The following is a 17277-nucleotide window of genomic DNA, read 5'->3' as shown; positions in this document are numbered from 1 at the left end:
AAGTGATGGGTCCCACGGTTTGGGGGATGAGGGGTCCCTTTTGGGGGGTGATGGAACCCACACTTTGGGGATGAGGGCTCCCACAGTTTGGGGGATTTCACAGTTTTGGCAAGTGAGGGGCCCCACAGTTTTGGGGGTACCACTATTTGGGGGTAAGGGGTCTCGCAGTTTGGGGGTGAAGGGTCCCGCAGTTTAGGGGGGTGAGGGGTACCACAATTTTGAGGGGGGGCTTTATGGGTCCCAAGGTTTGGTGCTTGGAGCACACCAGTCTGTAGACTGAACATCTTTAGATGGCTCAGGAAGAGACCATTCAACTCCTCACGAACTGGAACAAGGTGAATATCATTGCATAGAGGGAGGTTCATGCTATTACGAAGGTTTAAACTAATAGGCAGAGGCATGGGATACAGAGTCGATGAGCAGCTGGTGAGAAGGTTAGGTAGAATGTGCAGAGTAGAGCATGGACACGAGGTATATCAGGATGGGATGGCCAATTCATATCCATTATAATGAGACTGGCTGGTAAGGCAGCTAAACGCAGTATGATGTTGCTATCACAGAGGCATGGATGAAGGAAGATCAGGACCGGCAACCTGGCATTCCAGGGTAGAGTCTTCAGTCATGACGGGGGATGTGAAAGAGAAGACAGTGCATTGTTAATCAAGGAAACTGTCATGAATGAGATTGTTTTAGAAGATTCTTCAAATTAGGTCATATGGTTAAATCTTAGAAATTAAAAGGGGTGTTCGCTTTGTTAGAGTTATACGTTATATTGTTAGTCAGCCGGATATCAAGACGCAGGTATGTAGGCAGGAGATTACAATATTTTTACATTCTCAGCATGAATTGGGAATGTCTCAGTATGCAAAAAGTTAAAGGATGGATATTTTAGAGGTGCATGCATGAGAATGGTTCTAGACAGTACGTAGACAGTCCTTCTTATGAACAGATAGCACCAATCGTAGGGTGAGAAACCGAGCAAGTCAGTGAGTAACGTTTTCAGAAAAAGAGGCCGAACATGTCAGTAACAGAAAGGGATAAGGGTGTTCTAGAGATCATGGTCCAGAATCTGGAGTTTAATATCAAGATTTAATAGCAAGGTCTTGAAAGGTAAACCGTGAGTAGCTGTCTGCAAGTAATGGGAACAGAAGCCATTTTAAAGTGATGAGAGGTTGGAGCGAATGATCCTATGAAGTGCAAGGACAGCAAGACCAAGGCACTGTGCTTGTCCAGGGAAAGCGAGACCTGGATAAAACAAAGAGAAGCATCTGGGACTAAAGAGGTGAAAACAGTTGAAGTTCTACAGGAAAATCAAAAGTGTAGGGAGGTAATTGGAAAACAGATTAGGAAATCAAAGATATTACAGGTGGAGAAGATTCCAAAGCCCATTTAAATTACATTTAAGAGCAAGGGGGTAATTAAGATTTGAGTGGGACCAAAGGGATAAAGGATCTAGGCAAGGCCTTTAACAAATATTTTTCATTTATATTCATATAGAGTAGAACATTTTATTTGGAGAATTCAGGGAGGGAAACAGTGATATTCTAGAACTTATTATAGGTAAGCCCTGTTTAGGGACATTCTAATTAGTGAAATATGTCCTCACAAAATTGACAAATCACTACCGAAATATTTTTAAATAGTAAATAAAATTTGCTCTAATTGAATTTTTTTTTAATGCTAATAAATAAGCAATTAATGTTTTTCAACCCGTTTCTTCATGCATGTGCCAGATGATGCAGGTTCACATTACATTCAATCATTTTTAAACAGGTAATAAAAATTGATGTTAATAGTAAGGAGGATAATCTTAAACCACAGGAAGATATTGATCACTTAATAAAATGGGCAGAGCAATGCGGATGGAATTCAATCCTATAAGTGTGAGGTCATGCAGCTTGGATAAACTAATAACACTGGGACATATACCATGAATGTAAGGCCCTAGGGAGTATTGACGAACGGAGGAATTGGGGCGACAATTCACAGATCCCCGAAGGTGACGGCAAAGTGAAGAAGAAGGTGTATGGGATACCTGCCCTAATTAGCCAGGATGTTGAATATAAAAGAAAGGAAGTTAGGGAACAGGCTTATAAAATATTGGTTAAGCTGCAGCTGGGGTAATGTGTACTGTTCTCGTCTCCCTATTACAGGGAGGAATTGATCCTTTTTAATAGAGGGCTTCTGTCAGAATATGGAATACCGTGTTGTGTTTCGTCTCCTAACCAAGGGAGGGTGATCTTGCCATCAAGGGAGTGCAGCTAAGGTTTACCCTACTGGTGTCAGGAATGGTGGATTTGTCTCACAAGGAGAGATGAAGTGGACTGGGCCCGTGCTCCCTCATATGCTCATGGAAATGTACAACATTCTTCCCAGGATTTAACAGGCTGCACGCAGGGAGGGCGCGTCTCCCGGGCTGAGAAGACTAGGATTAGGGGTCCCAGTCTGGGAATACTCCAATGCTTGGGCCTGAGGAGGCGCAGTCATTGAGTTCATTCAAAGCAGAGAGCGAGATATTCCTGGAGTTTGAAGGAAAAAAGGGCAATGGGGATGGTGCAAGAAAATTATGCTGAATTCAAAAAGGGCACCACTGGTTTATAAAGGTTCACCATTACTTCCCTTGTACTCTTTCTTTGTTTACTTGTGTTTTTAATCACCTTTTCAACCTGCTCACTATTTTCAACAGGACATGCAAGTGCACCCTTGACAGCAGATACCACAGGATCTCTGTTCCTGTAACCATTTCATGTCTCCTTTACACGTTCTCTTCTCACACACGACATTTCTCAGTATTAGATTTCACTTACCAACTACAGTACATGCGCATTCACTGGCCCCCCTAAATTCCCCTCAAAGATTATTACTTCCCTCACAATTCACTACAGAGCCAAGGCTTATGGCATCTGTACATTTGGAAATAGGACTTTGTACACTTATTTCTGAGGGATCAAGGAAAGAACGTTCACGTCGCGGCCCTGTTTTCACCAATCTATCCACCACCACACACATGAAACGCAAGACGGACAGAAGGTAGTTGAGGTCAGTTCATTGGCTATATTTAAGAGGGAGTTAGATGTGGCCCTTGTGGCTAAAGGGATCAGGGGGTATGGGAGAGAAGGCAGGTACGGGATACTGAGTTGGATGATCAGCCATGATCATATTGAATGGCGGTACAGGCTCAAAGGGCCGAATGGCCTACTCCTGCACCTATTTTCTATGTTTCTATGACACCATTGTATGCAGATGCCGAGAAGTGTGTTCAGCTCTGGCTGAACAATTTCTAATCTTGTGTGTGGACTCCATCAGAAGAAGACTAATTTCTGAGAAAGGCAGAACTTTCTTCGTAGCTTCCTGACATTGTCAAATCAACTAAAGGGCAGGAAGTGCAGGTTAACAGCAGCGAGCAGCGAGGTTTACACATGAATGTACAATTACCACTTCCTCCCTCTGCAGTATCAGAGAAGTTGGCATAGGGGTTGCAGTTAGTCATTGAAGCTACAACTGACTACCACTCCCTTCTTCCAGACACTGCAGCAGCTCAACTCGTTGGTGCACAGACGGGGTAAAGCATCGCAGTCAGGGCCAGGGATGAGCATTCCCTGTGGTGGTCTCCTGCTTTGGCTGATGTCTGCAGGTAAGAAGACCTTTGCCCTCCGTTTCTGCTGCCTGGCTCAGGGAGGTTATCTGGGCCATGTCCTGGGGCATTTCTTTCACCACACAGGAAGGACAGATGCCAAGACAGACCCACAGCCTTCTAGTCCCTCAGCTCACTTGCCCTCAGATTGTCCATCTCATCGTCAGTCTCTTCCTTCCCACCCCCACATTATTTCTCCTGCTCTGCAACTTCCTGTCTGCGTCCCTTATTCCTGGTCTTATTTGTCCTTGCTAAGGTTTACCCTCTGGTCTCTCAGGAATGGTAGAATCTCTCTCTCAAGGAAGATCTCTCTCTCTCTCCTCTCTCGCTCGTCTCTCTCTCTCTCTCTCTCTCTCTATCTCTTCTCCCCTCTCTCTCTCTCTCTCTCTCTCTCTCTCTCTCTCTCTCTCTCTCTCTCTCTCTCTCTCTCTCTCTCTGTATGCCTCTCTCTCTCTCGCTCTCTCTCTCTCTCTCTCTCTCTCTCTCTCTCTCTCTCTCTCTCTCTCTCTCTCTCTCTCTCTCTCTCTCTCTCTCTCTCTCTCTCCTCTCTCTCTCTCTCTCTCTCTGGGCTCTCTCTCTCTCTCTCTCTCTCTCTGAAATGTAAGGTGGTGCATTGTGGGCAGGACATACAACGTGCATGGTCTGTCTCTGGGGAATGTTGTAGAATGTTGAAGGTGGAGTCGCAGGTGGTCAAAAAGGATTTCGACACATTGGCCTTTATCAGCCAGTATTGCATATAGAAGTTGGGAGGTCATGTTGCAGCTGTATAAGACATTGGTGAGGACGTATTTAGAGTATTGGGTTCAGTTCTGGGCAGCATGTTACTGGAAAGATGTTGTCAAGCTGGAAAGGGTACAGAGAGGATTTATGAGGATGTTGCCAGGATGAGAGGGTCTGAGCTATAGGGAGAGGTTGAATAGGCTGGGACTCAATTCCTTGGATCACAGGAGGATGAGGGGTGGTCTTATAGAGGTGTATAAAATCATGAGAGGAATAGATCGGGTAGCCTCTCTTGCCCAGAGTAGGTGAATCGAGGACCAGAAGACAGGTTTGAGGTGAAGGGGAAAAGATTTAATAGGAATCTGAGAGGTATATTTTTCATACAAAGGGTGGTAGGTGCATGGAATAAGCTGCCAGAGGAGAGAGTTAAGGCAGGGACTAGCCCAACATTTAAGAAACAGTTAGACAGGTTTATGAATAGGACAGATTTGGATGGATATTCAAGTCGTCAAGTGAATTTATTGTCATGTGTCCCTGTATAGGACAATGACATTCTTGCTTGGCTTAAGCTCACAGAAAATAGTAGGCAATTACTACAAAACAGATAAATGTGTCCATATACCATGATATAAATATATACACACATGAATAAATAAACTGATAAAGTGCAAATAGCAGAAAGTGGTTATTAATAATCAGAGTTTTGTCCGAGCCAGGTTTAATAGCCTGATGGCTGTGGGGAAGTACCTGTAGCTATTCCTGAACCTGGTTGTTGCAGTCTTCAGGCTCCTGTACCTTCTACCTGAAGGTAGCAGGGAGATGAGTGTGTGGCCAGGATGGTGTGGGTCTTTGATGATACTGCCAGCCTTTTTGAGGCAGTGACTGCGATAAATCCCCTCGATGGAAGGAAGGTCAGAGCCGATGATGGACTGGGCAGTATTTACTACTTTTTGTAGTCTTTTCCTCTCAGGGGGCTCAAATTGCTGAACCAAGCCACGATGCACCCGGTCAGCATGCTCTCTACTGTGCACCTGTAGAAGTTGGAGAGAGTCTTCCTTGACAAACCGACTCTCCGTAATCTTCTCAGGAAGTAGAGGCGCTGATGAGCTTTTTTGATAATTGCGTTAGTGTTCTCGGACCAGGAAAGATCTTCAGAGATGTGCACGCCCAGGAATTTGAAGTTCTTGACCCTTTCAACCATCGACCCGTTGATATAAATGGGGCTGTGGGTCCCCCTCCTACTTCTTCCAAAGTCCACAATCAGTTACTTGGTTTTGCTGGTGTTGAGAGCCAGGTTATTGCGCTGGCACCATATGGACAGTTGCTCAAGCTCCCTTCTATATTCTGACTCATCCCCATCAGTGATACGCCCCACAACAGTGGTGTCATCAGCGAACTTGATGATGGAGTTCGCACTGTGGTTGGCTACGCAGTCATGGGTATAGAGTGAGTACAGCAGGGGGCTGAGCACACAACCTTGAGGTGCTCCCGTGCTGATTGTTATCGAGACTGACACATTTCCATCAATATGAACAGACTATGATCTGTGGATGAGGAAGTCGAGGATCCAGTTGGAGAGGGATGCGCAGAGACCCAGTTCTGCGAGTTTGGTAACCAGTTTGGAGGGGATGATTGTGTTGAATGCCGAGCTGTAATCGATGAATAACAGCCTGACATATGAGTTTTTGTTGTCCAAGTGGTCCAGTGCGGAGTGGAGGGCCAGCGAGATCGCATCCACCGTTGATCTGGCGGTAAGCAAACTGCAGTGGGTCGAGGTTTTTGTCGAGGTATAAGTTGATTTGCTCCATGATCAGCCTCTCAAAGCACTTCATCACCACCGGCGTTAATGCAACTGGTCGATAGTCATTGAGGCACGTCACCTTACTCTTCTTGGGCACCGGTATAATTGATGCCCTTTTAAAGCAGGTGGGAACCTCAGACCTCAGAAGTGAGAGGTTGAAAATGTCCGTAAACACTCCCACCAGTTGGTCCGCACAGGTTTTTAGAACACGACCGGGTATACCATCAGGTCCAGGTGCTTTTCGGGGGTTCACCCCTCTGAAGGATTTCCTGACGTTGGCCTCTGTGACTGAGACTGAAATGCCATCACAGCGAATGGGGGATCGGGAAGGCACTTCAGTACTCTCCCTGTCAAAGCGTGCGTAAAACGCATTGAGCTCGTCAGGGAGTGATATTGACAAATGAGAGCAGGTGGGGACTAGTGTAGCTGGGACATGTTGGCCGGTGTGGACAAGTGGGTCGAAGGGCCTGTTTGCACACTGTATCACTCTATTACTCTGACTGTCTTCTGATCTCCATCTCATTTGTTGGCTCAGGGTCTCTCTTTGATGCACCTCCATCCTCTCTCCCTTTTTCTCCTTTTATTCACTCTATTTCCTGTCTACCATACGCACATTATGCTGTGTATTCAGCCCACAGCTTCCTGTCACACAGCAAAAGATCAGGTCACGACTCCGCCACAGTGCCGAGCTCTCTCAGCACCATACATCCCACACTGTAGCGGCCCCTCATTGCCCCTCCCACAGCACAGTGCTCTGTCCCCACTCATCCCACAACATGGCGCTCCCTACCCCACTCTGTCCCAGACCCACTTCCACTGGCATGGAGCTCCCACCCTGCCCACTCCCCCACCCCATGGCACCGAGCTCTCCATCCCTCCCTTTGTGCAGTGCTCCCTCCCCGCCCCTCTCAGAGTGTGGTGTGCCTGCATTGCCCTTCCCACAGTGTGGCACTCCCACAGCATCGCCTATCGTGCAGTTCAGTGCTTCCTCAGAACCGGAGCATTCTGGAGGAGCAGTGATGGACAGCGCATTTATAGGAGAGATACAAACCAGGAGAGAGGATGGGAGAGACTGAAGTAAAAGTAGCCTTGATCTAAGTTAATGAAAAGTTTGATGGGCTGATTGGCCACATGTTCCTGATTCAAATGTTCATGGGAGTCATAGAGATTGGGGGAGAGTTTGAGACAGAGCGGGGGGAGGATGCGGGGTGACGAGGATGTGGGATGGGGAGTGAGAAAATCCATGGGGTATAGGAGGGATGAAGAGGGAAAGGACTGGGATGGAGAAAGGAGAGAGAGAGAGAGAGGGAGAAGGAGTGAGGGAGGGAGAGAGGGTGAGTGTGGGGATGTGTGGAGCGGGGGGTGTGGGAAGGCAGTGTTGGGGGTGTGAGGAGAGATGTGGAATGGTGGTTTTGGGAGAGGGAGGGTGGGGGTGTGTGAGGAGACAGAGGAAGGGAGGGGGGGTGTCAGAGGGAGTGGTGTGTGTGTGTGTGGGGAGTGAGAGGTAGGGCGGGGTGCTGGGGGGAAGGAGGAGCTTGGTGAGGGAGGAGGTGTCTGGTAGGGGAGGGTGGGGCTGTGTGGGAGGGTGGGGCTGTGGGATGGAGGAAGGGAGGGAGTGGGTTGGGGAGGCAGAGGTGGTGCTTGATGCTGAGGGTGTCTCTGCTCTCCCAGCTGTTGGTGCCCTGGACGTGAAGGCCCCGGAGTACCCGGTCAACGCCAGCCTGCGGCAGCCGGCCTGGTTACCGGTACAGGTGGGCGACCTGCCCCCGGACGCCGAGATCACCTGGAAATTCACGGGCAAGGGAGGGACCTCCTCTTCCAACATCGTTCGCTACGAAGCCACGGAGAAGCGAATGAAGTACTTCAATGGCAGGCAGTTCGAAGGTCGGGTGAAGCTGCTGGACAACTTTACCCTGGAGATCGACAGCGTGAGGCTGGAGGATGTGGGGACGTACACCGTGTCGGTCGCCACCCCCACCGAGGAGCAAGCACATGTGTATCTGCAGGCGTACGGTCAGTCCCTTTATGCCTCACCCTGCCCCTCCGCTTCTCTCCCGCTGCATGGAGACGGGGCAATGCTGGTGAAGGGTGTGTGTGTGTGTGTGTGTGTGATCAATCCATACCCTCACTCCTCGGCAACGCACTCCCTCCTGCCCGCTGCCCACTCACTGCCTGAACTTGTCCTCAGGAAAATAGAGCTGAGGCCAGCGTCAGACCAGTGAGGAATGGCCTCCTCCTGCTCCTATTCCATGTTCTGATGTTCTCCTCTCTCCAATGGGAACTGCTTAAACCTGGGGTGGAGGAGAGATTTCCTAGTCAGATCATCTATATCAATGAAGGTACACAAAATTGCTGGAGAAACCCAGCGGGTGCAGCAGCATCTATGGAGCGAAGGAAATAGGCGACGTTTCGGGCCGAAACCCTTCTTCAGACTGTGATTCCCTGCTCCGAATCATTGGTTTAGGGATTCTACAGATTTCTCATTGTTCGGCAAACTAAAAATAATCTTCCGTTCGCTACCTCTCTTTCCCCTTGAAGGAGGAGCGTTATAATGGATTCACATACAAAAAGTAATCCTCCGCCAGTTTCGCCACCTCCAACGTGACCCCACCACTCGCCACATCTTCCCATCTCCCCCCATATCTGCCTTCCGCAAAGACCGCTCCCTCCATAACTCCCTTGTCAATTCTTCCCTTCCCTCTCGTACCACCTCCTCCCCGGGCACTTTCCCTTGCAACCGCAAGAGATGCAACACTTGTCCCTTTACCTCCCCCCTCGACTCCGTTCAAGGACCCAAGCAATCGTTCCAGGTGCGACAGAGGTTTACCTGCATCTCTTCCAACCTCATCTATTGCGTCCGCTGCTCTAGATGTCAGCAGATCTATATCGGTGAGACCAAGCGGAGGTTGGGCGATCGTTTCGCCGAACACCTCCGCTCGGTCCGCAATAACCAAGCTGACCTCCCGGTGGCTCAGCACTTCAACTCCCCCTCCCACTCCGTCTCCGACCTCTCTGTCCTGGGTCTCCTCCATGGCCATAGCGAGCAGCACCGGAAATTGGAGGAACAGCACCTCATATTCCATTTGGGGAGTCTGCACCCCGGGGGCATGAACATCGAATTCTCCCAATTTTGTTAGTCCTTGCTGTCTCATCCCCTTCCTCAGTCCCCCTGCTGTCTCCTCCCATCCCCCAACCTTCGGGCTCCTCCTCCTTTTTCCTTTCTTGTCCCCGCCCACCCGCGCCCCCGATCAGTCTGAAGAAGGGTTTCGGCCTGAAACGTTGCCTATTTCCTTCGCTCCATAGATGCTGCTGCACCCGCTGAGTTTCTCCAGCTTTTTTGTGTAACCAGCGTTATAATGGATTTGCTTTTCACACCGCAAGAGGCCATTCGTCCCATTGGGACCAGGCTGGGCCCCAGGGAACAATCCCACAGTCCCATTCCTCTGCTCCGTGTTTCCATGTAGACCAGCAACTTTTCGTTTTGTTTCTCTCTCTGTTTCTCTCTCTGTCTCACTCACTCACTCACTCACTCACTCACTCACTCACTCACACACCCACCCACACACACAGCAGCTGCACTTAGATTCCACCAACGCACAGAACAATTTACAGCAGGCAATTAACGTATTTGAGATGTGGTGGGAAACCGGAGCACCCGATGTAAACCCACACGGTCAAGGAATTGAAACACAACCTGCGTGGAGAGACTGAATGCATAGCACACTTTTTCGGTCTGACATTTTGTTGATTGATTCTGTTTGAAGAAGGGTCCCAATCCGAGATGGGGAACTGGGGCCACACGCACACAAGGTGGTGGGGTGAGAGGCATGCGGGTGGTCAAATGAGACGAGCCGGGCGGAGAGGTCTGGCTCCTTGAGGTCCTGAACCAGAGACAGAATTGTGCCCTGGATGCTCCATATCCCTCTCCTCCTTTTCCCTGCAGAGCCGGTGTCTGGAGTCAGGGTGGAGGTGGCCAACAGCAGCTTAGGCCACTCCTGCAACTTGACCCTCAGGTGTTCCGCTGCGGCCGGAGACGAGCTGAACTTTGGCTGGAGCCCCGGGGCCGGCTCCCCCCTCGGGCAGGTGTCCGACTTGGGCGACGAGCTCCTGTTGTCGCTGGGGGCCTCCGACAGAATCGACTACGCCTGCACGGTGTGGAATCCCGTCAGCCGCCAGTCCGCCAACTTCACCAGGGAACGTGTGTGTGAGCAGCATTCAGGTAGGTCTGCACAAAGGTGGGAACAGGGCAACAGTGGGCAAGCAAGAGACAGGCAGCAGGGTAACACATTCCACAGGAGGAGCTCATGGAAACAGGTCCTTCGGCCCAACTTGTCCATGCCTACCATTATGCCTGATCCCATTTGCCTGCATTGGGCCTTCTAGGGTTTTCCTACCCATGTGGCTGCATCTTCTTCCACTACCTCCTCTGGCTACTCCTATATACCCAAAGCTGTGTGAAAAGCTTACATCTCTGATCTTCTTTGAATGTATTTGCTCTACTGCTAAGGTGAGTAGTACTACTAAGTAGTAGCTGTTCTACTACTAAATTGTCCTGCCCAAGGAAAACGCCTCTAACTATCTTCTCTATGCTATTTGTCGTCTTCAGAAGGCGTCAATTGTGCTAAAGTGGAAATGGTTGAGAGCTTCAAGTTCCTTGGGAGTAAATATTACCAATGATGATAATATTGGTGAATGAACCACATTGAAGCAAAAGCTAAAAATGTACACTAATGCCTCTACTTACTGAGGAAATATGGCACATCTCCAATGAATCGTCTTTACTGATAATAGAGAGGTCCAGAACCAGAGTGCATCGGTTTAACGTGAGGAGTGAAATGGTTACAATTGGAGGGTGAAAGGAGCCTCTATTACAACTTCATAGATGAGTGCACGCATGTAATGAATGAAACAAACGCTGGAAAATGGGATTCATATGGATGAGTATTTGATGATCAGCATGCATATGGTTGAAGACCTATTTCTGTGCTATGTAACTCTAGGTCTTTATTCACTAAAGTGGAATAAAACTTGATTAGCTCTCTCAAACTCAGGGCACAGGTTAGATCCAGTGCCGATCCCTCTACACAGACCCGTCACACACTCTCACTGACACTACCGTCGCTGTATCCCAGGGATGTACAAGAAAGAAAGGTATAAAGCTTGATCAATAAGTTTGCAGATTACTCTAAAGTGGGTGGTATTTTAGATAGCAAAGATGGTTGTCAAAAATTACAGCACAATCTGGACCGTTAGGGCAGGTGGGCTGAGGAATGGTTCATGGATTTGAATACAGAGAAGTGTGAGGTGTTGCATTTTGGGAACGCAGACCAGGGAAGTATCTTCTCTGCACCATTATTTTAAGGCAGATATGGATAGATTATGATTAGTACAGGTATCAGGAAATATGGGGAGAATGGGGTTAGGAGAGATAGATTAGCCACGATTGAATGGTGGAATAGACCTGATGGGCCGAATGGCCTAATTCTGCTCCTATCCAGCTTAACAACCTCACCTCACCAATGTCTTGTACAACTGTAAAATGACCTCTCAACTTCTATATTCAATACTCTGATGAAGGCCAATGTGCCGACAGCCTTGTTAATCACCCTCTCTGCCTGTGACTCTATGACTATGAATATGCCTAGTGAGGGTGAGGAATGGAGTGAGCAGCATCCTTGATGGTGGATTGGCAATGGTTGTGAATATTTGCTCCTCTGGTGCAGCAAGTCACATGCTGGTGGTACTTACGAAGTGACTTCTTCAAACCAGCTTGATGAAGTCCGCGACTGTGATGGGGAAGGCATTGAGGTATAGACAGTATAAGGTTCCCTCCCAACATATAGAAAGGCAAGGGAGAATACCTGCAGACTCTATGACCACAGACTGTCAACCCTGTGCTGGAACTTGACTGCCACTGATGTCTCAGTTGTCCTGTTTTTCTGTTTCCTGTTCTCTAGTTTCCATGAATCGTGTGATCTTCATCGTAGCCATCGTTTTGTCCATCTGTGTATTTCTCTGTATCATATTTGCAGTGTATATATTCTGCAGACGACGCCAGAGTGTGTCCCTTCGAGGTAAGATGTCCGTTCTACCACAAAGAATGTGTGTCCTTTCTTGCTATTAATCTTTCTATGATTTCCCCCTCCCAATGCTCCCCTCTATTGCACCGAGTGTGTTGCTCGCAGCCCCTCCCTGTTGGGGCCAATCCCACCATCTCACAGATCATTGGACAGGAGAGCCCCTGAATCTATCGCAGGCCTCTCCGGGGCCCTCTCACGCTGATGGCCTCAGGTCCTGCCCCTCCTCACCAGCCTACACCTGCTCCCTACACCTACCTCTATGCCAACCCTTCCTCAAGTTTCAACTGGGGAACCTTCCCCCTCCCCCCCCCCACCTGAGGGGAGGACATCATGACAGAGGAGTACACATTGCCACTTTCATCTTAAAGCAATGTCCCCTGACTTTTCCACCCAGGAAAAGGTTTCGGACTGTCTATCCTATCTATATCTAATTTTATATATAGGTGAGGGAGGGAGTGCAGCAAAGGGTCCCCGGATGGATTCCCAGGATAGGGGTTTTTTTTCCAGGAGGAGAGAGGAAGCAGACTGGGTCCATCCTCTCTGGTGTTTAGAGGAACAAGAGGTGATCTCACTGAATCCTTCAAACTCCTTCCAAGGCTTGACAGGGTGGGCGTGGGAGGTTATTTCTTAGTAATACAAGATAAAGCCTAAGCCCATATTTTGAAAACAAAGTGTGTAGAATATAATAGTTGTTGAGGTACTGGTTAGTGTTGTAGGATGTTCAAGAGCCTAATGTTTGCTGGGAAGAAAACATCTGCAGTTGTATCGGACTCTGGTGAGACCACATCTGGAGTATTGTGTACAGTTTTGGTCTCCTAATTTGAGGAAGGACATCCTTGTGATTGAGGCAGTGCAGCGTAGGTTCCCTGGGATTGATCCCTGGGATGGCGGGACTGTCATACGAGGAAAGATTGAAAAGACTAGGCTTGTATTCACTGGAGTTTAGAAGGATGAGGGGGATATCTTATAGAAACATACAAAATTATAAAAGAACTGGACAAGCTAGATGCAGGAAAAATGTTCCCAATGTTGGGCGAGTCCAGAACCATGGGCCACAGTCTTAGAATAAAGGGGAGGTCATTTAAAACTGAGGTGAGAAAAAACGTTTTCACCCAGAGAGTTGTGAATTTATGGAATTCCCTGCCACAGGGGGCAGTGGGGGCCAAATCACTGGATGGATTTAAGAGAGAGTTAGATAGAGCTCTAGGGGCTAGTGTAGTCAAGGGATATGGGGAGAAGGCAGGCACGGGTTATTGACAGCCATGATCACAATGAATGGCGGTGCTGGCTCGAAGGGCCGAATGGCCTCCTCCTGCACATAGTTTCTATGTTTCTAAGAAGCAATCCCTGAAGATGGTGGACAGTTTTCAGGCTCTTGTACCCGCTTCCAGGTGGTAGTCGTGAAATAAGATAGTGGGTCTAAGATATTCAATCAGATTAGCAATCTCCCCGAGTACTCTGACTCATTGTTACCCATTATTTGTCCACCAATTGTGGTATTGTCAGCGAAGTTAAACATGATATTGGAGCTGTATACACATGACTATAAAGACGAGGAGTGACTGAGCAGACTACATTGATGTCTTGTGTAGGAAGAAACTGCAGAGTTTAAGAAGGAACTGCAGATGCTGGAGAATCGAAGGTACACAAAAAAGCTGGAGAAACTCAGCTGGTGCAGCAGCATCTATGGAGCGAAGGTAATAGGCAATGTTTCGGCCCGAAACGTTGCCTATTTCCTTCGCTCCATAGATGCTGCTGCACCCGCTGAGTTTCTCCAGCTTTTTTGTGTACCCAAGAAACTGCAGATGCTGGTTTAAACCAAAGATAGTGACAAAATGCTGGAGTAACTCAGCGGGACAGGCAGCATCACTGGAGAGAAGGAATGGGTGACGTTTCGGGTTGAGACCCTTCTTCAGACTTTTCTCCAGAGATGCTGTCTAACATTGAAGTCCTGGTCGGTATCGAGGAGCAAGCGTTGTTGCCAAACTGGTGAGGTTAGTACAGAAGTTGGAGGCTGAGGTAACAGATGCCATGGTCTCACTGAATGGGGCAGCAGGGATTATTGACCAAATGGCCTTTCGAGCTTCTATCCCATATATTTCAATGGATAGTGTGTTGGGTCCCGCATTATGGGGTAGGCAGCCACTGGCATAGTGGACAAACATGAATCTGCCCCATTCACCATGGGTAATGTCCTCAGCTACAATCCGTGATTCTTTGTGGACTATTCTTATTACAGGTAGGAGATGGGGACCCAGACATAACGGAGCAAGTATCTGCAATGACTATGTGAGTGCCAGTTGTTACCTGGATCCTTGCAAGGGCTATACAAATGGGGATGGGTCGGGAGGTTTATGGTGATTGGGATGGAGGGGTACCAGAGATACGATCTGGTGATGTAGGCAGATGCAGTTGGGAACAGGACGAGGCATCAGATGGGGTGGGTTGGGACAGGGACCTGGTAATCAACCAGAAGGGGAAGGGAATTGGGAACAGAAGGAGGGTGGTGATGGGGATGGAATAGGATAGGGATAGTGCGGTGAGGATTTTGGGATAGTTGTCTTGGGTTATGTGGCGAGGCTTTTGGGATGGTGGTCTGGGATTGATTGGTGAGGGTTTTGGTGGTGGGATTGGGGTTACATGGTAAAGCTTCTGGGGGTGGTCTTCGGTTGCGTTGGGCGGGGTGGTCTGGGGTGGGGATGGGGGTTCTGGGGTGAGGGTCCTGGGATTGTGTGTTAAGGTTTCAGGGGGACAGGTGGCGGTGGGATGTAAGTCGGGAGGTGCTGCTGACGTGACTGCAGCAACGTGGATGAGTTGTGCTGCACAGTGTATTGTCGGGACACAGGTGAAGGCTCATCTGCTTTAACAGCTGGGAGTGCAAGGGGTGAGAATCTCCTTGAGTAGTCCTAGTAACAGGCTGTATATCTTTATTGACAGGAGAACACCACTCCTCAGAGCCAGGTTGAAACAGTCTATGCCACTGTTCATGTGAATTATAGTTAGTGAGCACCTCTTGGTCTTGACAGTGGCCACACCAGGTCCATGCAAGGCTACGGACAGCCCCCAGCCTATCTCCTTCCCCACCCCACCCACGGTGACCAGGATCCATTACCCCGCCACCCCTGAGAGGCAGAGAGCAACTGCACCAACCCGCCCCTCTACCGCAATGAGGGGAAGGAACCAACTGGATATCTCACAGGTTGCCTCCACGAGGGGGGCTGAAGATACTTGGCTTTGCTGACCTGCCTTGGTCACTGCAGCGTTGATGCAGTGTGGTGATGGGAGAAACGATCAAATAGCTTCTCTGTCTCCAGAGATGGCGGGGCTGCACTCAGCCTGGGGAGAGGAGCATTCCATACCACTCCTTTGTACATGGGGGAATTCCTGGGGTGTCCAGAAGTTAGTCACTCGCCACAGGAAACCTGCGATGGAGGGAGAGAACATCCAGCTCTCATTGATGAGCAGACTGAGGCTTTCCCGATTCCTGGAACCACTGGATCATGGAACCCTTCAATGTCAATCCCCAGGGGTCTCCCAACACAGAAAACATTTTACCGTGATGCATCACAACCTGGCTTGGGAACAGATCCTCCATCCAAGACCGCAAGAAATCAGAGTTGTGGAAATGATGCAAACCAGCCTCCCATCCATCGACTCCATCTACACTTGACGCTGCCTCGGTGAAGCCAGCAGCAGCATAATCAAGGATGAGTCACACTCTGGTCACTTGCTCTTCTCTCCACTCTCATCAGGCATGAGATGGAGGAGTGAAAACGCATACCTCTAGATTCACTGATAGTTCTACCCACCTGTTATCAGCCAACTGAAGACCTCTCATCAGCTCGAGTGCAGTACTGACCTATCATCTACCTCATTGGAGACCCTCAGTCGGACTTTACCTTGCATTTAACATTATTCCCTTTATCCGGTATCTGTGTATTGTGGACGGCTCGGTTGTAATCATGTAGTCGTTTCGCTGACTGGACAGCATGCAACAAAACCTTTCACTGTATCTCAGTACACGTGACAATGATAAATGCTCTTGGGGAAAGCTTTGTGCAGGAGGGTATCATTCTTTGATTAAAATGACTGTCAGAAGTTCACCTTGATTCTCAACTTCCACTCGGAAGGGATCTGTAGACAAAATTACCCTTGCAGAGGAAGAGATTTATTTTTTGGCCACTGGGTGTGCCTCCTTTGTGTAATCCTTCTGGTGAAGATATGTTCAGTGCGGTTGGGGAGTAAGTTCCACGCTTGAGATCCTGTGACGATGGAGGATAAAAGATATATTTCCCAGTGGGACTTGATGGAGAACCTGCAGGAGTGCTCCCTTATACACACTGCCCTCATCCATGGAGGATCGAGTAAGATGATGCACTTTGTGAAGGAGCAGTGAAGCACAGTAGATGGGAGGTTGTGGGCTGGCATTAGTGTATGGGGGTGGTAAGGAGTGAGGAACAATGTGTGTGTGGGAGCCACAGGAGTGGTTAAGGGAGAATGCATGAAAGGGAAGGAGTGAGCAATTGTGGCAAGGGGGAGGGTAACATTGTGGGAGGCTGGGCAACTCGGACTCCTTCCTGGGGCTAAAACTCTTTATCCCGAGAAAACCCTTTCCACACCTGCTCCAGAAAGATCCCATCCTTCCTGAAGTCAGAGCACTGGGATGGGATTGGGACCTGATCAGTGGTGAGTGCATTGCTGTTAAACTCTCAGGCCATTAATCTCTGCATTCATGAATCAAGGTGGGGTGGGGGAGATAGTGCTAGAGTAACTCCATGGGTTGGGCAGTGTCTCTGGAGAACATGGATGTGATGTTTCTGGTCAAGACCCTTGGGTTAGGGACCCCTAACCTTCCCCCATCTCTCTCCTCACAGGCCCAGATGTTGCCTTTGGCTGCCCAAGGTCATTCCCCATCATACCTTGATATCCTCTGCCTCCATCTGTGGATCTGGTAGCCCACCCACCTCTCTCAGGACGCTTTGTTCCCTGTCCATGGATTGGGAACCTCACCTAACCACAGATCCTGGTGTTCTCCGAGTATG

The 17277-nt window shown here is 48.9% G+C and overlaps 1 protein-coding gene across 2 annotated transcripts; it reads left to right on the top strand.

Moving 5' to 3' along the window:
- The first annotated feature begins 1778 nt into the window (after positions 1-1778).
- LOC129708728 (SLAM family member 6-like) lies at positions 1779-16335 on the top strand. Of its 2 annotated transcripts, none has more exons than XM_055654679.1 (6): positions 1779-3634; positions 7827-8168; positions 10099-10374; positions 12113-12229; positions 14475-14524; positions 15173-16335. In XM_055654679.1, the coding sequence occupies exons 1-6, from the start codon at positions 3589-3591 to the stop codon at positions 15236-15238; spliced, it is 897 nt and encodes a 298-aa protein (XP_055510654.1). In that variant the 5' UTR covers positions 1779-3588; the 3' UTR covers positions 15239-16335. The 2 variants fall into 2 exon arrangements, with proteins under 2 accessions (XP_055510654.1, XP_055510655.1); XM_055654680.1 differs by having other exon boundaries at positions 12113-12236; positions 14482-14524.
- Positions 16336-17277: the final 942 nt, after the last annotated feature.

Source organism: Leucoraja erinacea, chromosome 24 (genome assembly GCF_028641065.1).
Source record: "Leucoraja erinacea ecotype New England chromosome 24, Leri_hhj_1, whole genome shotgun sequence".
Classification (NCBI taxonomy): Eukaryota; Metazoa; Chordata; class Chondrichthyes; order Rajiformes; family Rajidae; genus Leucoraja; species Leucoraja erinaceus.
This window is presented reverse-complemented; position numbering and strand designations above follow the sequence as displayed.